This window comes from Panulirus ornatus, chromosome 55 (assembly GCF_036320965.1).
Source record: "Panulirus ornatus isolate Po-2019 chromosome 55, ASM3632096v1, whole genome shotgun sequence".
Lineage (NCBI taxonomy): Eukaryota > Metazoa > Arthropoda > Malacostraca > Decapoda > Palinuridae > Panulirus > Panulirus ornatus.
Genome location: NC_092278.1, coordinates 16,840,981 through 16,867,511, shown reverse-complemented (window position 1 = coordinate 16,867,511; position 26,531 = coordinate 16,840,981). Strand labels below are relative to the sequence as shown.

The following is a 26,531-nucleotide window of genomic DNA, read 5'->3' as shown; positions in this document are numbered from 1 at the left end:
GAGCAGAAGAGGGTGTTTTGAAATGGTTTGGTCACATGGAGAGAATGAGTGAGGAAAGATTGACCAAGAGGATATATGTGTCGGAGGTGGAGGGAACGAGGAGAAGAGGGAGACCAAATTGGAGGTGGAAGGATGGAGTGAAAAAGATTTTGTGTGATCGGGGCCTGAACATGCAGGAGGGTGAAAGGAGGGCAAAGAATAGAGTGAATTGGAGCGATGTGGTATACCGGGGTTGACGTGCTGTCAGTGGATTGAATCAAGGCATGTGTATGGGGGTGGGTTGGGCCATTTCTTTCGTCTGTTTCCTTGCGCTACCTCGCAAACGCGGGAGACAGCGTCAAAGCAAAAAAAAAAAAAAAAAAAAAAAAAAAAAAAAAATATATATATATATATATATATATATATATATATATATATATATATATATATATATATATATATATATATTTTTTTTTTTTTTCAAACTATTCGCCATTTCCCGCGTTAGCGAGGCAGCGTTAAGAACTGAGGACTGGGCCATTGAGGGAATATCCTCACCTGGCCCCCTTCTCTGTTCCTTCTTTTGGAAAATTAAAAAAAATTGAGAGGGGAGGATTTCCAGCCCCCCGCTCCCTCCCCTTTTAGTCGCCTTCTACGACACGCAGGGAATACGTGGGAAGTATTCTTTCTCCCCTATCCCCAGGGAATATATATATATATTTTTTTTTTTTTTTTTTTTTATACTTTGTCGCTGTCTCCCGCGTTTGCGAGGTAGCGCGAGGAAACAGACGAAAGAAATGGCCCAACCCCCATACACACGTACATACACACGTCCACACACGCAAATATACATACCTACACAGCTTTCCATGGTTTACCCCAGACGCTTCACATGCCTTGATTCAATCCACTGACAGCACGTCAACCCCTGTATACCACATCGCTCCAATTCACTCTATTCCTTGCCCTCCTTTCACCCTCCTGCATGTCCAGGCCCCGATCACACAAAATCTTTTTCACTCCATCTTTCCACCTCCAATTTGGTCTCCCTCTTCTCCTCGTTCCCTCCACCTCCGACACATATATCCTCTTGGTCAATCTTTCCTCACTCATTCTCTCCATGTGCCCAAACCATTTCAAAACACCCTCTTCTGCTCTCTCAACCACGCTCTTTTTATTTCCACACATCTCTCTTACCCTTACGTTACTTACTCGATCAAACCACCTCACACCACACATTGTCCTCAAACATCTCATTTCCAGCACATCCATCCTCCTGCGCACAACTCTATCCATAGCCCACGCCTCGCAACCATACAACATTGTTGGAACCACTATTCCTTCAAACATACCCATTTTTGCTTTCCGAGATAATGTTCTCGACTTCCACACATTTTTCAAGGCTCCCAAAATTTTCGCCCCCTCCCCCACCCTATGATCCACTTCCGCTTCCATGGTTCCATCCGCTGACAGATCCACTCCCAGATATCTAAAACACTTCACTTCCTCCAGTTTTTCTCCATTCAAACTCACCTCCCAATTGACTTGACCCTCAACCCTACTGTACCTAATAACCTTGCTCTTATTCACATTTACTCTTAACTTTCTTCTTCCACACACTTTACCAAACTCAGTCACCAGCTTCTGCAGTTTCTCACATGAATCAGCCACCAGCGCTGTATCATCAGCGAACAACAACTGACTCACTTCCCAAGCTCTCTCATCCCCAACAGACTTCATACTTGCCCCTCTTTCCAGGACTCTTGCATTTACCTCCCTAACAACCCCATCCATAAACAAATTAAACAACCATGGAGACATCACACACCCCTGCCGCAAACCTACATTCACTGAGAACCAATCACTTTCCTCTCTTCCTACACGTACACATGCCTTACATCCTCGATAAAAACTTTTCACTGCTTCTAACAACTTGCCTCCCACACCATATATTCTTAATACCTTCCACAGAGCATCTCTATCAACTCTATCATATGCCTTCTCCAGATCCATAAATGCTACATACAAATCCATTTGCTTTTCTAAGTATTTCTCACATACATTCTTCAAAGCAAACACCTGATCCACACATCCTCTACCACTTCTGAAACCGCACTGCTCTTCCCCAATCTGATGCTCTGTACATGCCTTCACCCTCTCAATCAATACCCTCCCATATAGTTTACCAGGAATACTCAACAAACTTATACCTCTGTAATTTGAGCACTCACTCTTATCCCCTTTGCCTTTGTACAATGGCACTATGCACGCATTCCGCCAATCCTCAGGCACCTCACCATGAGTCATACATACATTAAATAACCTTACCAACCAGTCAACAATACAGTCACCCCCTTTTTTAATAAATTCCACTGCAATACCATCCAAACCTGCTGCCTTGCCGGCTTTCATCTTCCGCAAAGCTTTTACTACCTCTTCTCTGTTTACCAAATCATTTTCCCTAACCCTCTCACTTTGCACACCACCTCGACCAAAACACCCTATATCTGCCACTCTGTCATCAGACACATTCAACAAACCTTCAAAATACTCATTCCATCTCCTTCTCACATCACCACTACTTGTTATCACCTCCCCATTTACGCCCTTCACTGAAGTTCCCATTTGCTCCCTTGTCTTACGCACCCTATTTACCTCCTTCCAGAACATCTTTTTATTCTCCCTAAAATTTACTGATAGTCTCTCACCCCAACTCTCATTTGCCCTTTTTTTCACCTCTTGCACCTTTCTCTTGACCTCCTGTCTCTTTCTTTTATACTTCTCCCACTCAATTGCATTTTTTCCCTGCAAAAATCGTCCAAATGCCTCTCTCTTCTCTTTCACTAATACTCTTACTTCTTCATCCCACCACTCACTACCCTTTCTAAACAGCCCACCTCCCACTCTTCTCATGCCACAAGCATCTTTTGCGCAATCCATCACTGATTCCCTAAATACATCCCATTCCTCCCCCACTCCCCTTACTTCCATTGTTCTCACCTTTTTCCATTCTGTACACAGTCTCTCCTGGTACTTCCCCACAGGGAGCGGGGGGCCGGAAATCCTCCCCTCCTTGTATTAACTTTCTAAAATGGGAAACAGAAGAAGGAGTCACGCGGGGAGTGATCATCCTCCTCGAAGGCTCAGAGTGGGGTGCCTAAATGTGTGTGGATGTAACCAAGATGTGAAAAAGGAGAGATAGGTAGTATGTTTGAGGAAAGGAACCTGGATGTTTTGGCTCTGAGTGAAACGAAGCTCAAGGGTAAAGGGGAAGAGTGGTTTGGAAATGTCTGGGGAGTGAAGTCAGGGGTTAGTGAGAGGACAAGAGCAAGGGAAGGAGTAGCAATACTCCTGAAACAGGAGTTGTGGGAGTATGTGATAGAATGTAAGAAAGTAAATTCTCGATTAATATGGGTAAAATTGAAAGTTGATGGAGAGAGGTGGGTGATTATTGGTGCATATGCACCTGGGCATGAGAAGAAAGATCATGAGAGGCAAGTGTTTTGGGAGCAGCTGAATGAGTGTGTTAGCGGTTTTGATGCACGAGACCGGGTTATAGTGATGGGTGATTTGAATGCAAAGGTGAGTAATGTGGCAGTTGAGGGAATAATTGGTATGCATGGGGTGTTCAGTGTTGTAAATGGAAATGGTGAAGAGCTTGTAGATTTATGTGCTGAAAAAGGACTGATGCTTGGGAATACCTGGTTTAAAAAGCGAGATATACATAAGTATACTTATGTAAGCAGGAGAGATGGCCAGAGAGCGTTATTGGATTACGTGTTAATTGACAGGCGTGCGAAAGAGAGACTTTTGGATGTTAATGTGCTGAGAGGTGCAACTGGAGGGATGTCTGATCATTATCTTGTGGAGGCTAAGGTGAAGATTAGTATGGGTTTTCAGAAAAGAGGAGTGAATGTTGGGGTGAAGAAGGTGGTGAGAGTAAGTGAGCTTGGGATATATATATATATATATATATATATATATATATATATATATATATATATATATATATATATATATATATATATATATATATATATTATATATATATATATATATATATATATATATATATATATATTATCCCTGGGGATAAGGGATTAAGAATACTTCCCACGTATTCCCTGCGTGTCGTAGAAGGCGACTAAAAGGGGAGGGAGCGGGGGGCTGGAAATCCTCCCCTTTCGTTTTTTTTTTAATTTTCCAAAAGAAGGAACAGAGAAGAGGGCCAGGTGAGGATATTCTCTCAAAGGCCCAGTCCTCTGTTCTTAACGCTATCTCGCTATCGCGGGAAATGGCGAATAGTATGAAAGAAAAAGATATATATATATATATATATATATATATATATATATATATTATATATATATATATATATATATATATATATATATATATATATATATATATATATATATATATCCGGACTTATCTTAAGCCTAGCCCCGGGGGTGTGTGTGGGTGACGTCAGGGTAATCAATCAGACCCACAGGGGGGAATGGGGGCCGACATTGGAGTCTTGCCGCAGCGCACCAATGGCGCCGCCCTTTTGATGCCTCCCGCCCTTGCCACCTCCCGTATCAGACTTTTATGATCTTACTCAAGTTTGTTTTAGTCGGCCGCCCGCACACCATACCATAACTCACACCGTAACACACGACCAACGCTCATTTGACGAGTGTATTAGTTCGTTGGCAAGACTCACTTCCCCTCCCCTCCCCGCCATCAACCTCCCCTGGGGTTATAACGGGACCACAGGGGAGGGAGGTGACGTGGGATGGGGCCCCCGCACTAGTGCCACCGTCCGCTATGCCATACATAGGGGAAGGGGGAGGACTGGACTGTAATCTCCGCTATCAGCGATCCTTTTTTTTTTTCTCTAGGTGTCGGGCGAGCGACACAGGATCCGCTGGCCGGTATAATGTGGGCCGGAAACTCTCCATACACACACGTTCATGTACACATACGTACTGTAAACCCTGTATACATGTGCTGTAGTCCGCTCATGTAGACATGTACTGTACACTGTATACATACATTATAGTTTTAACCAGTTTTTCAATGTAAGTTCTTTAAATCACTAATTCAGTTCTTTGGAATATATATATATATATATATATATATATATATATATATATATATATATATATATATATATATATGAATTTACTTTGGTCATTAAAGTCACCGTAAAGACCTGAAACTTTATCCTCATTTCAGGTTATTATGCAAGATCATTTATATATACTTTTACCACAAAGTTAACTCGTAAAATCATAAAACCATTAACAAAATTTTTTTTACCTTCAAGTATTTCCAACATGTGGTTCTTCAAACGATTGTTTCGTGTGGATAATTATTCCTCATAGTCAATTAATCAATTAATCCCCGTAGTCAATTAATCAATTAATCCCATGTAGTCAATTAATCCCCTGAGCACGACGGCGTGTCCTTCGACAGGGCGACAGCACGACCTTCGACCTGACCCTCAAACGATCAAGTCAAAGGTGTTTTAGGACTATCAGGCCACACTCAAGGACCACTGAGACAGCCCAGGGGGGTCTGTGCAGGGGTAACACAGGACCCACTGTGGTTCTCTGGAAGCATCAGGCCACACTCTAGGACCACTGAGTCAACTCAGGGGTAACACAGGACCCACTGTGGTCTTCTGGAAGCATCAGGCCACACTCTAGGACCACTGAGCTAACGCAGGGGTAACACAGGACCACTGTGGTACCCTGGAAGAATCAGGCCACACTCTAGGACCACTGAGCTAACGCAGGGGTAACACAGGACCCACTGGGGTCCCCTAGAAGCATCAGGCCACACTCTAGGACCACTGAGCCAACGCAGGGGGGACAGATCCCACAGTGGTCTTCTGGAAGCATCAGGCCACACTTTAGGACCACTGAGCCATCCCAGGGGTACATAGGACCCACTGTGGTCTTCTGGAAGCATCAGGCCACACTTTAGGACCACTGAGCCATCCCAGGGGTACATAGGACCCACTGTGGTCTTCTGGAAGCATCAGGCCACACTCTAGGATCACTGAGTCAGCCCAGGGTTACACAAGATCCACTGGGGTCTTCTGGAAGCATCATGCCACACTCTAGGACCACTGAGCCAGCCCTGGGGTACACAGGACCCACTGGGGTCTTCTGAGCCAGCCCAGGGGGGAAAGACCCCACTGTGGTCTTCTGGAAGCATTAGGCCACTAAGACCACTGAGCCAGCCCAGAGGGGAGAGACCCCACTGTGGTCTTCTGGAAGCATCAAGCCACACTCTAGGACCACAGAGCCAGCCCAGGGGGGAAAGACCCCACTGGGGTCCCCTGGAAGCATCAGGCCATACACTACGACCACTGAGCCAGCCCAGGGGGGAAAGACCCCACTGTGGTCTTCTGGAAGCATCAGGCCACACTCTAGGACCACTGAGCTAACGCAGGGGTAACACAGGACCCACTGTGGTCTTCTGGAAGCATCAGGCCACACTCTAGGACCACTGAGCCATCCCAGGGGTACATAGGACCCACTGTGGTCTTCTGGAAGCATCAGGCCACACTCTAGGACCACTGAGCTAACGCAGGGGTAACACAGGACCCACTGTGGTCTTCTGGAAGCATCAGGCCACACTCTAGGACCACTGAGCTAACGCAGGGGTAACACAGGACCCACTGTGGTCTTCTGGAAGCATCAGGCCACACTCTAGGACCACTGAGCCATCCCAGGGGTACATAGGACCCACTGTGGTCTTCTGGAAGCATCAGGCCACACTCTAGGACCACTGAGCTAACGCAGGGGTAACACAGGACCCACTGTGGTCTTCTGGAAGCATCAGGCCACACTCTAGGACCACTGAGCTAACGCAGGGGTAACACAGGACCCACTGTGGTCTTCTGGAAGCATCAGGCCACACTCTAGGACCACTGAGCTAACGCAGGGGTAACACAGGACCCACTGTGGTCTTCTGGAAGCATCAGGCCACACTCTAGGACCACTGAGCCATCCCAGGGGTACATAGGACCCACTGTGGTCTTCTGGAAGCATCAGGCCACACTCTAGGACCACTGAGCTAACGCAGGGGTAACACAGGACCCACTGTGGTCTTCTGGAAGCATCAGGCCACACTCTAGGACCACTGAGCTAACGCAGGGGTAACACAGGACCCACTGTGGTCTTCTGGAAGCATCAGGCCACACTCTAGGACCACTGAGCTAACGCAGGGGTAACACAGGACCCACTGTGGTCTTCTGGAAGCATCAGGCCACACTCTAGGACCACTGAGCCATCCCAGGGGTACATAGGACCCACTGTGGTCTTCTGGAAGCATCAGGCCACACTCTAGGACCACTGAGCCATCCCAGGGGTACATAGGACCCACTGTGGTCTTCTGGAAGCATCAGGCCACACTCTAGGACCACTGAGCTAACGCAGGGGTAACACAGGACCCACTGTGGTCTTCTGGAAGCATCAGGCCACACTCTAGGACCACTGAGCCATCCCAGGGGTACATAGGACCCACTGTGGTCTTCTGGAAGCATCAGGCCACACTCTAGGACCACTGAGCCATCCCAGGGGTACATAGGACCCACTGTGGTCTTCTGGAAGCATCAGGCCACACTCTAGGACCACTGAGCTAACGCAGGGGTAACACAGGACCCACTGTGGTCTTCTGGAAGCATCAGGCCACACTCTAGGACCACTGAGCCATCCCAGGGGTACATAGGACCCACTGTGGTCTTCTGGAAGCATCAGGCCACACTTTAGGACCACTGAGCCATCCCAGGGGTACATAGGACCCACTGTGGTCTTCTGGAAGCATCAGGCCACACTCTAGGACCACTGAGCCATCCCAGGGGTACATAGGACCCACTGTGGTCTTCTGGAAGCATCAGGCCACACTCTAGGACCACTGAGCCATCCCAGGGGTACATAGGACCCACTGTGGTCTTCTGGAAGCATCAGGCCACACTCTAGGACCACTGAGCCATCCCAGGGGTACATAGGACCCACTGTGGTCTTCTGGAAGCATCAGGCCACACTCTAGGACCACTGAGCTAACGCAGGGGTAACACAGGACCCACTGTGGTCTTCTGGAAGCATCAGGCCACACTCTAGGACCACTGAGCCATCCCAGGGGTACATAGGACCCACTGTGGTCTTCTGGAAGCATCAGGCCACACTCTAGGACCACTGAGCTAACGCAGGGGTACATAGGACCCACTGTGGTCTTCTGGAAGCATCAGGCCACACTCTAGGACCACTGAGCCATCCCAGGGGTACATAGGACCCACTGTGGTCTTCTGGAAGCATCAGGCCACACTCTAGGACCACTGAGCTAACGCAGGGGTAACACAGGACCCACTGTGGTCTTCTGGAAGCATCAGGCCACACTTTAGGACCACTGAGCCATCCCAGGGGTACATAGGACCCACTGTGGTCTTCTGGAAGCATCAGGCCACACTTTAGGACCACTGAGCCATCCCAGGGGTACATAGGACCCACTGTGGTCTTCTGGAAGCATCAGGCCACACTCTAGGACCACTGAGCTAACGCAGGGGTAACACAGGACCCACTGTGGTCTTCTGGAAGCATCAGGCCACACTCTAGGACCACTGAGCTAACGCAGGGGTAACACAGGACCCACTGTGGTCTTCTGGAAGCATCAGGCCACACTCTAGGACCACTGAGCTAACGCAGGGGTAACACAGGACCCACTGTGGTCTTCTGGAAGCATCAGGCCACACTCTAGGACCACTGAGCTAACGCAGGGGTAACACAGGACCCACTGTGGTCTTCTGGAAGCATCAGGCCACACTCTAGGACCACTGAGCTAACGCAGGGGTAACACAGGACCCACTGTGGTCTTCTGGAAGCATCAGGCCACACTTTAGGACCACTGAGCCATCCCAGGGGTACATAGGACCCACTGTGGTCTTCTGGAAGCATCAGGCCACACTCTAGGACCACTGAGCTAACGCAGGGGTAACACAGGACCCACTGTGGTCTTCTGGAAGCATCAGGCCACACTCTAGGACCACTGAGCTAACGCAGGGGTAACACAGGACCCACTGTGGTCTTCTGGAAGCATCAGGCCACACTCTAGGACCACTGAGCTAACGCAGGGGTAACACAGGACCCACTGTGGTCTTCTGGAAGCATCAGGCCACACTCTAGGACCACTGAGCTAACGCAGGGGTAACACAGGACCCACTGTGGTCTTCTGGAAGCATCAGGCCACACTCTAGGACCACTGAGCTAACGCAGGGGTAACACAGGACCCACTGTGGTCTTCTGGAAGCATCAGGCCACACTCTAGGACCACTGAGCTAACGCAGGGGTAACACAGGACCCACTGTGGTCTTCTGGAAGCATCAGGCCACACTCTAGGACCACTGAGCTAACGCAGGGGTAACACAGGACCCACTGTGGTCTTCTGGAAGCATCAGGCCACACTCTAGGACCACTGAGCTAACGCAGGGGTAACACAGGACCCACTGTGGTCTTCTGGAAGCATCAGGCCACACTCTAGGACCACTGAGCCATCCCAGGGGTACATAGGACCCACTGTGGTCTTCTGGAAGCATCAGGCCACACTCTAGGACCACTGAGCCATCCCAGGGGTACATAGGACCCACTGTGGTCTTCTGGAAGCATCAGGCCACACTCTAGGACCACTGAGCTAACGCAGGGGTAACACAGGACCCACTGTGGTCTTCTGGAAGCATCAGGCCACACTCTAGGACCACTGAGCCATCCCAGGGGTACATAGGACCCACTGTGGTCTTCTGGAAGCATCAGGCCACACTCTAGGACCACTGAGCTAACGCAGGGGTAACACAGGACCCACTGTGGTCTTCTGGAAGCATCAGGCCACACTCTAGGACCACTGAGCTAACGCAGGGGTAACACAGGACCCACTGTGGTCTTCTGGAAGCATCAGGCCACACTCTAGGACCACTGAGCCATCCCAGGGGTACATAGGACCCACTGTGGTCTTCTGGAAGCATCAGGCCACACTCTAGGACCACTGAGCTAACGCAGGGGTAACACAGGACCCACTGTGGTCTTCTGGAAGCATCAGGCCACACTTTAGGACCACTGAGCCATCCCAGGGGTACATAGGACCCACTGTGGTCTTCTGGAAGCATCAGGCCACACTCTAGGACCACTGAGCTAACGCAGGGGTAACACAGGACCCACTGTGGTCTTCTGGAAGCATCAGGCCACACTCTAGGACCACTGAGCTAACGCAGGGGTAACACAGGACCCACTGTGGTCTTCTGGAAGCATCAGGCCACACTCTAGGACCACTGAGCCATCCCAGGGGTACATAGGACCCACTGTGGTCTTCTGGAAGCATCAGGCCACACTCTAGGACCACTGAGCCATCCCAGGGGTACATAGGACCCACTGTGGTCTTCTGGAAGCATCAGGCCACACTCTAGGACCACTGAGCCATCCCAGGGGTACATAGGACCCACTGTGGTCTTCTGGAAGCATCAGGCCACACTCTAGGACCACTGAGCCATCCCAGGGGTACATAGGACCCACTGTGGTCTTCTGGAAGCATCAGGCCACACTCTAGGACCACTGAGCCATCCCAGGGGTACATAGGACCCACTGTGGTCTTCTGGAAGCATCAGGCCACACTCTAGGACCACTGAGCCATCCCAGGGGTACATAGGACCCACTGTGGTCTTCTGGAAGCATCAGGCCACACTCTAGGACCACTGAGCTAACGCAGGGGTAACACAGGACCCACTGTGGTCTTCTGGAAGCATCAGGCCACACTCTAGGACCACTGAGCTAACGCAGGGGTAACACAGGACCCACTGTGGTCTTCTGGAAGCATCAGGCCACACTCTAGGACCACTGAGCTAACGCAGGGGTACATAGGACCCACTGTGGTCTTCTGGAAGCATCAGGCCACACTCTAGGACCACTGAGCTAACGCAGGGGTAACACAGGACCCACTGTGGTCTTCTGGAAGCATCAGGCCACACTCTAGGACCACTGAGCTAACGCAGGGGTAACACAGGACCCACTGTGGTCTTCTGGAAGCATCAGGCCACACTCTAGGACCACTGAGCTAACGCAGGGGTAACACAGGACCCACTGTGGTCTTCTGGAAGCATCAGGCCACACTCTAGGACCACTGAGCTAACGCAGGGGTAACACAGGACCCACTGTGGTCTTCTGGAAGCATCAGGCCACACTCTAGGACCACTGAGCCATCCCAGGGGTACATAGGACCCACTGTGGTCTTCTGGAAGCATCAGGCCACACTCTAGGACCACTGAGCCATCCCAGGGGTACATAGGACCCACTGTGGTCTTCTGGAAGCATCAGGCCACACTCTAGGACCACTGAGCTAACGCAGGGGTAACACAGGACCCACTGTGGTCTTCTGGAAGCATCAGGCCACACTCTAGGACCACTGAGCCATCCCAGGGGTACATAGGACCCACTGTGGTCTTCTGGAAGCATCAGGCCACACTCTAGGACCACTGAGCTAACGCAGGGGTAACACAGGACCCACTGTGGTCTTCTGGAAGCATCAGGCCACACTCTAGGACCACTGAGCTAACGCAGGGGTAACACAGGACCCACTGTGGTCTTCTGGAAGCATCAGGCCACACTCTAGGACCACTGAGCTAACGCAGGGGTAACACAGGACCCACTGTGGTCTTCTGGAAGCATCAGGCCACACTCTAGGACCACTGAGCCATCCCAGGGGTACATAGGACCCACTGTGGTCTTCTGGAAGCATCAGGCCACACTCTAGGACCACTGAGCTAACGCAGGGGTAACACAGGACCCACTGTGGTCTTCTGGAAGCATCAGGCCACACTCTAGGACCACTGAGCTAACGCAGGGGTAACACAGGACCCACTGTGGTCTTCTGGAAGCATCAGGCCACACTCTAGGACCACTGAGCCATCCCAGGGGTACATAGGACCCACTGTGGTCTTCTGGAAGCATCAGGCCACACTCTAGGACCACTGAGCCATCCCAGGGGTACATAGGACCCACTGTGGTCTTCTGGAAGCATCAGGCCACACTCTAGGACCACTGAGCTAACGCAGGGGTAACACAGGACCCACTGTGGTCTTCTGGAAGCATCAGGCCACACTCTAGGACCACTGAGCCATCCCAGGGGTACATAGGACCCACTGTGGTCTTCTGGAAGCATCAGGCCACACTCTAGGACCACTGAGCTAACGCAGGGGTAACACAGGACCCACTGTGGTCTTCTGGAAGCATCAGGCCACACTCTAGGACCACTGAGCTAACGCAGGGGTAACACAGGACCCACTGTGGTCTTCTGGAAGCATCAGGCCACACTCTAGGACCACTGAGCTAACGCAGGGGTAACACAGGACCCACTGTGGTCTTCTGGAAGCATCAGGCCACACTCTAGGACCACTGAGCCATCCCAGGGGTACATAGGACCCACTGTGGTCTTCTGGAAGCATCAGGCCACACTCTAGGACCACTGAGCCATCCCAGGGGTACATAGGACCCACTGTGGTCTTCTGGAAGCATCAGGCCACACTTTAGGACCACTGAGCCATCCCAGGGGTACATAGGACCCACTGTGGTCTTCTGGAAGCATCAGGCCACACTCTAGGACCACTGAGCCATCCCAGGGGTACATAGGACCCACTGTGGTCTTCTGGAAGCATCAGGCCACACTCTAGGACCACTGAGCTAACGCAGGGGTAACACAGGACCCACTGTGGTCTTCTGGAAGCATCAGGCCACACTCTAGGACCACTGAGCCATCCCAGGGGTACATAGGACCCACTGTGGTCTTCTGGAAGCATCAGGCCACACTCTAGGACCACTGAGCTAACGCAGGGGTAACACAGGACCCACTGTGGTCTTCTGGAAGCATCAGGCCACACTCTAGGACCACTGAGCTAACGCAGGGGTAACACAGGACCCACTGTGGTCTTCTGGAACCATCATGCGGCCAGCAGGCACTTGCAGTGGTATATGATGGGGGGGTTGGGGTTGGGTCGAGGATGAGTCTACCCACAACGTCCACCGCTGCCAACACGCTTTTGGTGTCAATTACGTGACCAAGAGGAGAGCTCGCTGGTGGCACACGGCTGCTGCTGGTGGTAGTGCCTGGGTTGGCGGTGGCCGAGGGAGGTGGTGGGTGGGTAGGTGGTAGGGTGCCATCGGTGCTGTAAACACCACCACAGGGCAAGCCGGACGCCCACCACGAAGGAGACTGTGGCCTTCCCCACCACACTACCGGATCTCAAGCCATTCCCCGGGGCGCTGTTGTTCTGTGATGAGCGATGACATCCACAGTCACCACATACTGTAAAATATGACCTTGAAACCCCTCTAAGATCGGGGTATGAACGGCCCATTTTGATCAACAGTACATCGACGAAGGAAATGTCTTATGTGATGGTAAAAATACGAGAGAGAGAGAGAGAGAGAGAGAGAGAGAGAGAGAGAGAGAGAGAGAGAGAGAGAGAGAGAGAGAGAGAGAGAGAGAGAGAGAGAACAATGTTACTTGAGGGTCTTGTCGCCCTCCAACTGCTGAAGAGAAGGAGGAAGGTCTCGGCTGTGGGCCAGATGTGTAGGTTCCGGGCGGAGTGGCCCATCCCCTTCCCCATCGCCCATAAACCCCTGGCACTCACTCACCCCCCATCGCCCATGACACGTTTATGGCACGGGACTGGTGGCTCTCTCTTGCTCTTCTGGGCGGGGACGGGTGGCTGGGTGAGGGTTGCGGGGTGGTGGGTTCCTTTCGTTATCCCGTGACGTGTGCTGGCCGGCCGAGGTAGGGAGGGGCTACCACCACCGCTACCCTGCTCAACGCCCACGTCCAAACAAAAACCGGGGAGAGAGAGAGAGAGAGAGAGAGAGAGAGAGAGAGAGAGAGAGAGAGAGAGAGGGGAGACTCACCTGGCCATTACCGCTGGTCTTGTTCGTGAGCTTGACCTTGGCGAAGGAGACGGGGTCCTTCATCCAGTGGGCGCCAAAGTTGGGCGAGTCGAAGTGGATGTAGACGGCGGAGGTGGGGGCGGCCTCGGGTTTCCCGCCGGGCACCCACTCCCCGTTCACGTACTTCCACCTGCGTCAGGAGGACCAGGAGGGAAACACGTCTTTGAAAGAGATCTTGAGATGGACGAGGAGGTAACAGGAGCTGAGGAGGAGGAGGAGAAGGAAGAAGAGGAAAGCAGGAGCTGGAGGAGGAGGAGGAGGAGCGGGAGAAAGTGGAGGAGGAGCGGGAGAAAGTGGAGGAGGAGGAGCAGCGGGAGGAGAAGGAGCGGGAGGAGGAGGACCAGCAAAGAGAAGACTTGGGGTGGGGTTGGATCTAAAGAATTCGAAATTATGGTGGAGCTTAGGAGGGAGGGAGGGAGGAGTGAGGCCAGACAGGCAGATACTTAAATGCTTAAAGAAAATGGGAGATAAGGGGGAGACATTCGGAGTTTGGAGGCAGAGGGAAAGAGACAGAGAGAGATAGATAGATAGATAGATAGATAGAAAAGAAAGAGAGAGAGAGAGAGAGAGAGAGAGAGAGAGAGAGAGAGAGAGAGAGAGAGAGAGAGAGAGAGAGAGAGAGAGAGAGAGAGAGAGAGAGAGCTGCTAGATGGAAAGGTCACCACATTATGGCCAAGCAGATGCATACATCTACTTCGCCTCACTCATCCAACGAATGCTATTTCTTCTTAAGATATTTTTGTTAAAAATATCATAAATTTGAATTTATCAAGAAAAAAAAGAGGAAAATAATCCTGTTATAAAAAAAAATAGGTCAGCAGCAGCTGCAGCTTCATGTACTGAAGAGGAGAGAAAATCAGATTTGTAAATGGTAAATTCGTTAATAAATTCGTTATCACAGAACTGTTTACACTAATTAATAAAGGAATAATGCATACCCTAATTAATAAAGGAATGATGTATACACTAATTAATAAAAGAAATAATGCGTACACTAACTAATAAAGGAATTATGCATACAATAACTAATAAAGGAATTATGCATACAATAATTGATAAAGAAATTATGCATACACTAACTAATAAAGAAATTATGCATACACTAACTAATAAAGGAATTATGCATACAATAACTAATAAAGATATTATGCATACACTAATAAAGAAATTATGCATACACTAACTAATAAAGAAATTATGCATAAACTAACTAATAAAGAAATTATGCAAACACTAACTAATAAAGAAATCATGCATACAATAACTAATAAAGGCATTATGCATACAATAATTGATAAAGAAATTATACATACACTAACTAATAAAGAAATTATGCATACAATAATTAATAAAGGAATAATGCATACACTAATCAATATAGGAATAATGGAATGTGTTACGCGAGGGAGAAGAGTGGAAATAAAGAAATTATCAAAGAAAAAATAATGACGTGAAATTGCCCAGCATAAACTCTTTGAACACAATGGCGCAGCAACCTTTGGGCATGACGACCTGACCTTTGACCTGACCCTTGAGGCGTCAAGTCAAAGGCCAGGTCGTCACACCCAAGGGTCGTACCGTCGTGCTTCAAGGCTAACAACCTCAGAATTTGAACAAGGACACATAACGATAACTGTGAACAACCATGTCTGTCTCTGATGAAAGACTTTACTGTGAGAATTTATCCAATTTGTGTATCTTGAATAATAATAATAATAATAATAATAATAATAATAATAATAATAATAATAATAACAATAATAACAAAAATGATAATAATAATAATAATAATAATAATAATAATAATAATAACAAAAATAATAATAATAATAATAATAATAATAATAATAATAATAATAATAATAATAATAATAATAGCTAATAATAATAATAATAATAATAATAATAATAATAATAATTATTATTATTATTATAATAATAATAATAATAATAATAATAATAATAATAATAATAATAATGATAATAATAATAATAATAATAATAATAATCATTATTACTATCATTATCATTATTATTATTATTATCATTATTATTATCATTACTATTATCATTAATATTATTATTATTATTCAATCTTAGTGTAACATCACTTTTCATCCATGACCCAAGTACTATGACTGGTACAGATATCAAATGCATAAATAAACTAATGCAAAGAAGAGTAAATAAAATCTTAATGAAACTGTATTCAGTGTTGCTCTAGCATGTTGCAGGAGGCAGCATGAGTGTTGCAGGTGAATGTGGTGTGTTGCAGAGGATGAGCTTAAAACAGCAGCATTAAGGGTTACTGAAGGAAAATGTGTTACAGATGGTAACTTAAGTGTTGTGGGAGGCGCTAGAAGCGTCACAGGAGGAAGAGGAAAAGTGTTATCTGAAGGAGAAGTATTTAAGGAGGCAACATAAAGGTTACTTGGGGCAACAGACGTGTTACAGGAGGCAGCAGAAGTGTTACAAGAAGCAGCAGCAGTGTTACAAGAGGCAGCAGCAGTGTTGAGGAGGTAAACGAAATGTACAGAAGGAAAGAAAAGTGTTACAGGAGGATACAGATGTGTTACAAGAGGCAATAGAAGTGTAACATGAGGAAACATTCGTGTTACACGAGCGAGAAGTGTTACAGGGAGAACTGAGGCGTTACAGGAGCGAAAAGTGGTATTACAGGAAGCAACACAAGTATTACAGGACCGAGCAGAGGTATTACAGGGGGCAACAGAAGTGTAACAGGAGGAAGCAGAGGTATTACAGGGGGCAACAGAAGTGTAACAGGAAGGAGCAGAGGCATCACAGGGGGCAGCAGAAGTGTAACAGGAAGGAGCAGAGATATTACAGGGGGCAACAGAAGTGTAACAGGAGGAAGCAGAGGTATTACAGGGGGGCAACAGAAGTGTAACAGGAGGAAGCAGAGGTATCACAGGGGGCAACAGAAGCGTAACAGGAGAAAGCAGAGGTATTACAGGGGGCAACAGAAGTTTAGTAACAGGAGGAAGCAGAGATGGTACAGGGGGCAACAGAAGTGTAACAAAGACATATGTGTCCACGACCCAGAGATTAAGCAGCAGACAGGTTGAACTGACACAGGACACGAGCCACAGTCGTGGTGTCTGGGGCCAGCAATGGTGTTCTCCGAGGTGAGTATTGCAGTGGGGGAAGCAAAGGTTGATAGTGAAGCATCACTGTTGCATGGGGGGGAGACATGAGTGGTGTAATGCAATGGTGTCCTCCCGTGGTGAGTATTGCAGTGGGGGAAGCATCACTGTTGCATGGGGGGGAGACATGAGTGGTGTAATGCAATGGTGTCCTCCCGTGGTGAGTATTGCAGTGGGGGAAGCAAAGGTTGATATTGAAGCATCACTGTTGCATGGGGGGGAGACATGAGTGGTGTAATGCAATGGTGTTCTCCGAGGTGAGTATTGCAGTGGGGGAAGCAAAGGTTGATATTGAAGCATCACTGTTGCATGGGGGGGAGACATGAGTGGTGTAATGCAATGTGTGTGTGGGTGTTGCTAGGGGACGCATAGGGGTTGAAAGATGTGTAAGAGTTGCATGGAGAAGTTTGAGTGTTGCATGAAGTAAGAATGTTACATAGAGAAGTATGAGTGTTGCAGGGTGAAGTACGAACGTTACATAGAGAAGTATAAGTGTTGCAGGGTGCAGTACAAATGTTGCATCGATGAGTGTTGCATGGAGATGTACGAGTGTTGCATGGAGAAGTACGAAACAAGTAAAAGCACTGCATGTTGCAGGGGGACAATTAAAAAAACACTGCGAGGCAAACCACGCACGCGCTGCAGAGACGAGGCATGAGCGAGTGTCGCAGAGAGAGAGAGAGAGAGAGAGAGAGAGAGAGAGAGAGAGAGAGAGAGAGAGAGAGAGAGAGAGAGAGAGAGTTGAGGGGCGGCCGCTCACCTGTGGCTGTCGATCTGGACGAACTCGAGCAGGACGGAGTACATGGAGGCGGGGTCCAGCCCGCCTACAGACACCTTCACCACGGGGAACATGCGCCTGCGCAACGCCAAGGGAGAGATAGAAAGAGAGGAGAACGTAAATCATTTACACCCGGGATCATTTACAATTTACATCAACCAGTGGTCCTTGACCGTCACTCACTGGTATTGTTATTGTTATGATTAACTACCTCGTCATGTCATTGGCAAAATGTAATCACCATGCTCATCGCAATTATCCGTTGATAATTTAACAATCATCAATTTATCATTAATTTACACAATCATCGTTAATCATCACATTCAAGAACATGTAATCATTTATTTTTTTTAACCACAAGACAATCTACTCATTCATCTAAACACCAACTCATCTACCATCATCAATCCATCACCCAGGTACTCATCCGTACTTGCAGATGATCATCAATTGTACAACGATTGAATTATATTCATCAATACCTTCTTCTTTCAGTGCGGCGGGTCATCAACCCATCTTGTATTATCCTTAAATCAAACCCTTATATAATGTGTGTGTGTGTTTATATATATATATATATATATATATATATATATATATATATATATATATATATATATATATATATATATATATTGTCCCTCCCTGGGGATAGGGGAGAAAGAATACTTCCCACGTATTCCCTGCGTGTCGTCGAGGGCGACTAAAAGGGGAGGGAGCGGGGGGCTGGAAATCCTCCCCTCTCGTTTTTTTTTTAATTTTCCAAAAGAAGGAACAGAGAACGAGGCCAGGTGAGGATATTCCCTCGGAGGCCCAGTCCTCTGTTCTTAACGTTACCTTGCTAACGCGGGAAACGGCGAATAGTTTCAAAAAAAAATTATATATATATATATATATATATATATATATATATATATATATCACCACGAAACCATAAATATCATCAACACAGTCAAACTATAATCTAGACAAATTATCTACATTTTATATAACCATAACCCCTTCAGTTATTCATTATCCCATAATCCACATGTTAATTATCCTATCATCTAGTTATTCCCGGTACGATTATTAGTTACCTTGCATCACATCCAGTAACTCGTATTAATTATTAGCTATCTTGTATCACTTCCAGATATTCCTGGTGTTATCAACTGCATCATATTTTGTTATTCCAGGTATATTATTAATCAAAATCTCACAATATTTAGTTACTATAAGCATCATCATGTTTTCTTGCACCACACTACGTATCTATTCCCAGTTATCATTTACTACATTGCGTCAGAATATCGTTACTACCAGTTATCATTAACTATATTGCGTCAGAATATCGTTATTACTAGTTATCATTAACTATATTGCGTCAGAATATCGTTATTACTAGTTATCATTAACTATATTGCGTCAGAATATCGTTATTACTAGTTATCATTAACTATATTGCGTCAGAATATCGTTATTACCAGTTATCATTAACTATATTGCGTCAGAAAATCGTTATTACCAGTTATCATTTACTATATTGCGCCAGAATATCGTTATTACCAGTTATCATTGTATTGCATGAGAATATCTAGTTATTCCCAGTTATAATCCACCACAATACAAAGTCATTCCCAATTATCAAAAATCAAATTGCATGAGAATGTCGTTATTCCCATTTATTATCAGTTATACTAATTCAGAATATCTAGTTATTCCGTCACAATCAGTTATACTGCATCAGAGTATTTAGTTACTCCCAGTCATCATCAGTTATACTGCATCAGAATATTTATCTATTCCCAGTCATCATCAGTTATACTGCATCAGAATATCTAGTTACTCCCAGTCATCATCAGTTATACTGCATCAGAATATTTAGTTATTCCCAGTCATCAGTTATACTGCATCAGAATATTTATTTATCCCGTCATCAGTTGCACTGCATCAGAATATTTAGTTATTCCCAGTCATCATCAGTTATACTGCACCAGAATATTTAGTTACTCCCAGTCATCATCAGTTATACTGCATCATAATATTTAGTTATTCCCAGTCATCAGTTGCACTGCATCAGAATATTTAGTTATTCTCAGTCATCATCAGTTATACTGCACCAGAATATTTAGTTACTCCCAGTCATCATCAGTTATACTGCATCAGAATATTTAGTTATTCCCAGTCATCATCAGTTACAGCATATTTACTTATTCCCAGTCATCATCAGTTATACTGCATCAGAATATTTATTTATTCCCAGTCATCATCAGTTATACTGCATCAGAATATCTATTCATATTGCGGAAGATGAACAGCTGAGTGAACTGTGGACTGAGTGCCACAACCAGGATTCGAACCTATGCGGGTCTATATTCAACACCTTTAGAATTACTTGACTTCGATTACCTATCAATACTGAATCACACTAGATTGTTTAGTACATCACTTAATACCATTTTCCTATGTACATTAACTCTTAATAAAGACATTAGTAATTCCCCAGGAACCAGATAAATTTTCTATATTCGGTTTCTTTTTTTCTTCAAGATTTTCGACTGGTAGGTTTCACTTGAGGTTGACGACCCCTTAATGACGCTGGTAGATGATAGAAAAAAAAAACATTTTACGAACCATCCTTTCATACTTATTAACTGACACATGTGTTAGCGAGTTTCATATCTTCAAATACACCATCAAGCTATACATCTATATCAAATGATAACTACTGTTCAGGAGTCATTTAGCTCTTGGCATCAACATATCATTAATCAATTTATGCTCTTTTTTTTTCTTTCGATATTAATCAGTGGATCACTCGTCTTCCAGGAGGCACGAAGCCCTTGCGTACGAAACTAAATCGGCTTCTGCTTCTATATGAACAGGTCTTCAGGTAACTCGCCAATCGTGGCAATATCCTCACTAAACACTGTCCACTTCTGACCGTTCTCTCACTCACACCCGCCTCTTCATCTAAGTCTAATTTCATCCATCATCAAAATCCTCCAACATCCACCGTTACTCAATCGCCTTAACCCATGGATCCCTTCTATTCATCAGCAGTTATTTATCAATATCCGTTTATTCATCACCATCCACTTGTGTCACTCAAGGGACGAGAGGCCAGGTGGGCGATCACAGACACCCACAGTGTGACGGAGAGACCCCGGAAAAACCGTCGGGTGGCAGGAGAATCTTCAGCGACTCCCTCGGGGGGAGTCGATATGGCTCTCCTGAAGACGTTAGAGAAGAGGCTAAAGGTACTGACGGCGAGCCGGTGTTATCGCGGGGGAGGAAGGGAGGGAGCGAGGGAGGGAGTAAGTCATGGGTGCAAGCAGACGAGGCGAGACGTCGGCGACTACAAAGGGAGGTTTTATTGCAGCCCTTCACCCGCGGACGCTATTAGGCTTGTTATAAAACCCCGCCGCATCCCGATCACCGCCGACCTCCTCCCGACCCTTGCACGCGCGCACGACCTCGGCTTGACGCGGTCGGAGCAGACTCGCAGCAGCAAGGAGCTGTGTGAGTTTTCCCAGCTTGTTAGGGGGTGAGGGATGAGGCGGGGTCTTCCAGGACAGACCGTAAGTTACGAGGTGCTGAGTGAGGCGCTGACGGGGACGCCACTACCGCCCCGACGGTGGAAGCCGCTGCACCCACGGGTAAGAAAATCAGTTGGTCGCGCTAAAAGTAACGTTCATTTAACAGTTTCTTTCAATATTACGACTGACGCAGGGCAGGCGGTGCAGGAGAGGATCCCCTGCCGCAGCGCGGGAGGCGTGAACACCACCACGGTGGAGACACTCAGCCTTGCCTTACACGCAAGGCAAAACACACACAAGACGAGGCTTTAGAAAAAAAAAAAATCTTAAATTTCTGAAAACTTAACGACTGAATTGTAGCCTGAGAGCGAGGGGCGCCTCCGTCCGATACATTATGATAAGGTGCACTGGAGAGGTAGATAAGGGCGGCAGCGGCGGCGGGCGAGGAGCAATGAGAACTGTGGTATTATCGAACCGGACGCCAACACTTTCCATATTCATCAGGCGCCACACTTAAACTCCCACAGGTGTAAGTGGACAGCGTAAGTACATTACGTAAATTAGTCTCATGAAAGTAAATTAACAGTATATTGACGCCGTGGCTAAAAGGGAGGAGGCCATATAATGTTTTTACGTGAGGAGGGGCGGCGGGCGCTGGCCACGGCCGAGCAGCAGCCCCTCAACACAGATGTATACTACCGCTTGTCTCAACAGCCCAAACTCGGCAAGAGGCGTGTACGACTGACTAATTAGTTCAACAAGTGCTCAACCTGCAGGACGTGAGCTTGTATGCACAGAGCTACGAGCCCGGACATGTGATGCAATTTGACGAAAATTGTCGAAATTAAACGACAATTAAGCGTTGATTTCTGTGTCTTTAAGAGTCAGGGCTCGAGGTACACTGTGCTTTATTACTAGGTCGAGCAGAAGAAGGTGCCCTTCATGAGGCCGCTCATAAAAATCTGGCGGACAACGTCGACTCGGCTTTTATCGGCGCCCTTTGTATAGAGGCTTAGCGTCCCCGCGCGGCGTCGCCACCGTCTCCATACCCGATAATTCCTCACGTACAAGAGGACACTGGGAACTGCGGCCGCCTCACCTGCCAGACTTGGTGACGATCATCTCGTTGGTGAGCGCCTGGAACCGGGTCCAGAGCTCCCGGTCCTCCAGGATGACAGTGGGCTCCACTCCTGAGGGCGCTGCAGACGCCGAAGACTGCTGCTGCTGCTGCTGTTGCTGCTGCTGGTGGTGGTGGTGTTGCTGATGATGATGATGCAGAGCCTCCGTCTTGATCTTGTTGCACCCGTCTGAGGTCAGCAGCTTGTGCATATTCTCAGTCTTTAGCATCGTGGCACGAAGCAGGCTATATCGAAGTGGAGTCGCAGTCTTAGATAAAAAAAAAAAAAAAATCAAACCCCCAAGTCGTCAAAAACAACAGAACGTTCTCACAAACACACACGATAATGGGGTAAACGGAGGGGATGTTTTTCTTTCCTTTTTTTTTACTCAAGAACTCGTGATTAAGGGGCCTCCTAGCGAGCGATCGTAGTACTACTGAACCTTAAGGGTGGTGGTACTCTGCCCCTGACACTTGTCACGCTCGTTCTGATTCAACAGGTTGATTGTACTGGAATATATGACAAAGCATATGTCATTTGTCTCTCGGCCCAGCGGCAGGGACCTGACCCGGCCAATCACAGAGTCGCTCCAGCCGGAGGAAGTGTCATTGGGCCAGAGGGACCGGGTGACGTCACGCTCCCCAGCGGAGAGGATTGGTCCAGGACGCACTGACATCACTATGCCCCGCCTCCTCCCGCGTCGCACGCTTCCGCTGAAGACTTTACTCAGCGATGGAAAATGTTTGACTGTTGGTGAAGGATAATTTGTTGGCGGAAGGGTTCCAACCCCTCGACTTTTAACACTCCGATCTGAACCCGGGGAAGGACGGGAGCGCTGGAAAATATCACAGAACACGGGAACGCACACCTGTGAATTGCTCCGTATGTCCTGAAGGATGCTTATTGAACTGTAAACATAGCAGAACCTCCCTTATCTCAAAATGAACAGGGACTAATTCAATCATACATTAATTCTTGTTTTACATTCATGTGAAAAATTAAGAAATTATGATTTTGAGAGCAAATGGCGTGTGCCTTACAGACAAATACGTACGTGTAAATTCACCTCAAATTATCATAGGACACAAATGTGCTTAGGGTGGGTATTACTGATAACAGTTTTAACAGCAGCAGATGGTGTAGTCTGCAAGAGCTTGGGGGGCTGGAAATCCTCCTCCCCTCCTGTACGATCGCTTTCCAAAAGAAGGAACAGAGGGAGGAGCCAAGTTTGGAATTTTCTCCGAAGGCACAGCAGGCATCTGCTGGCGTTGCGGGATTTTGGACTCGAAGGCTGGGGCCCTAGGGGGTCTGAATGTGTGTGGATGTAACCAGAGTATCAAATTCAGGGAAAGACGGAATGGCGTGTGTGAATGACGTGGTGAAAGTGAGTGGATCAGGAAATTTAGCCTGCCTGCAGAGAATACAATAGAGGTTGAGTGGAGATTGGCATAAGGTGAAAGTTAATGAAAAAAAGAAATGGAGTGGGAGACACTCAGGGAGGCAAACCTTCTGTGTGCAGGTGAAGAGTAAGCAAGTAGAAGATGGGATGTGGACGGTGAGACAGGGAATTAAGGGGTGTGATGAGGAAGTTAAACTGCTAATAAAAGAAAAAGGGAAGAACTGCGAGTGACTGGGAGGAGTACGGAAGAAAGCTGTACGTGGTCTGGAGAACGATGAGACATCTGAATAAGAGAACAAATTATAGATGGGGTGAGAGAGTATTGATAAACTTCATAGAGAATGAGAAAATTGTAATTACTTCTACAACTACTACTACAAATGATAATAATAATAATGATAATGATAATAACAATAATAATAATAATAATAATAATAATAATAATAATAATAATAAAAATATTATCATTATGATTATCACAATTATCATTATCATCACTATTATCATTATCATTATCATCATTATTATCATTATTACTGTTATCATTTTCAATGGATAGAGGAGAAAAACTGCAACCCATGTATTGTGGACATTACTTTCCCAAAGCAACAGATGAAACCAAGCGAAGACTTCGCCCCCCCCCCCCCCCCCCCCAGGACCCAGTCGTCTGATCCTGACGCTACCTCGCTAAGGCGGGAAACGACGACGACAAACGGGTAAGAAAAGAAAAAGATTATCATTACCATTACTATCTTCATCATTACGTGATCCTGAATATGGCCACGCTGTAAGCCGAGAGAGAGAGAGAGAGAGAGAGAGAGAGAGAGAGAGAGAGAGAGAGAGAGAGAGAGAGAGAGAGAGAGAGAGAGAGAGAGAGGTGTCAAGTGTCACAACTAGCATTTACCCCCTTTCGCCTCCCGTGTCACACCGACACTACAATGTCTTGGTGTGTCATAAGAACGCTAATATTCTCATTCTCACCCACACGCTTACCATCCTTAGAATGTTCGCTAAACCCCTTGATAAATGTGAGGAATGTCTGCTAGCACACTGGGGGTCTCCAGCAGCTGATGGACGTTGTTCGGGTTACAGGTATGTTACTCTAGGTGATATATATATATATATATATATATATATATATATATATATATATATATATATATATATATATATATATATATATATATATACACGAATAAAGTGCATAGAAACGCGCACCTTCATAATGAGAACATAAAAACCTCCAACAGCCAGGATCGAACCCGGGACCCCTGTGCAAGAGGCAGGAATGCTAACTGCTAGGCTCTGTATATATATATATATATATATATATATATATATATATATATATATATATATTTACCACTTCAGTCACACACATGTTTGCGTATCAAGTACAAATTTACTGAGGCACAACCTTCTTAAATCCATATTAGCTATTTTATGGAAATGTCTTAGATAAATAAGTCAGCTACGTAATAAATTAGTGGGATGTATTCAGCGTGAACAGAAATAATGACTCACTGAGTCTTGTCAGCGTCGGACCCAGGCCGGTGGACGTGTACGTGACACATCAAACCAACAATCACACGTCAATGCAAATACACTGGCAAGCTTTTGAACGAAGAAACGACAGATTTCGAGTGAACGTGGAAGGTTTTATAGTTAGGGAATCGCCTCGTGTGAGCTTTACGAAACTCCTTATTTCATTTATCATGTTGTGTACACATAACAGAACTCCTCCATGTCTTACACATGAAACTTCAAATAGAAAAAACCATCCGCAGATAAATACTTATATATACGACTTCTGAACCAATTCAACACTAGCGAATTCACTACAATCAATAAGATTGAGGAAAAAATTACCTACAATCTATATAAGTGAAGCAAAAAAAACAACCTATACATGAATTCAAAAGGAACATGCAAGCAATTCCTTTCGAAGCTGCCCGTCATAGCATAAGAGGTCAGGAACACGGACCTCTGAGTGGGGAGAGAGTCCTAAAACAAATAAATAACTGAAGAGAAATGTGTATAAACAACTACAGCTATGCAGGCGCAAATATAATGACAGTCGAGGACTTTTCTAGCAAGGTGTTCGTTCGTCTTTTTTTTTTTTTTTCTAACGCATTTATGGCGCTGTTGTCAACTCTCTTGTTAGTCATTTAAAAAAAAAAAAAAAAAGTGCTCTCGAGGAAGAAGTACACTTTGACTCCTTTGGAACAAAGCTTACTCATGAGTTTGTATACATTAACTACAAGTGTAATGGGATTTATCTAGCCTTACGTAGCTGTCTATATTAAGCCTGTCTTTGATATAATTTTGATCACTTGGATTATATCACCTGATCTCAAATAATCTTCTCTTTTATGGAAGATTATTTGACGGTCGCGCAGGTGTTCATATCTTTGGTCTCTCAGACTGTGAATCGACTCCGTACCCAACTCACAAATCTCTGCTTTCTCCTTATAACGGGCGACCAAAAGTGAAGACAACATTCAAAGTTAGGGGACTCACCCGTAAAGTATTGACACAGGATTATAGTTTCTTGGGCTTGAATTCCACAACCCTACCTACAATGCCCATTTTCTTTTATTTT

The 26,531-nt window shown here is 46.4% G+C and overlaps 1 protein-coding gene across 2 annotated transcripts in view; it reads right to left on the bottom strand.

Annotated features, from left to right (window-relative positions):
• byn (T-domain transcriptional activator brachyenteron) overlaps window positions 1-26,531 on the bottom strand; it is a 60,919-nt gene that overhangs the window by 8,857 nt on the left and 25,531 nt on the right. The window contains exons 1-3 of one of the 2 annotated variants that reach the window (XM_071692893.1): window positions 22,512-23,371; window positions 17,874-17,969; window positions 13,911-14,079 (exon numbers count right to left, since the gene is read on the bottom strand). In XM_071692893.1, coding sequence (XP_071548994.1) covers window positions 13,911-14,079; window positions 17,874-17,969; window positions 22,512-22,759 — 513 coding nt within the window. In that variant the 5' untranslated portion in view covers window positions 22,760-23,371. Of the gene's footprint in view, window positions 1-13,910; window positions 14,080-17,873; window positions 17,970-22,511; window positions 23,372-26,531 lie in introns of those variants that run through there. The other variant, XM_071692894.1, reaches the window with a different exon arrangement.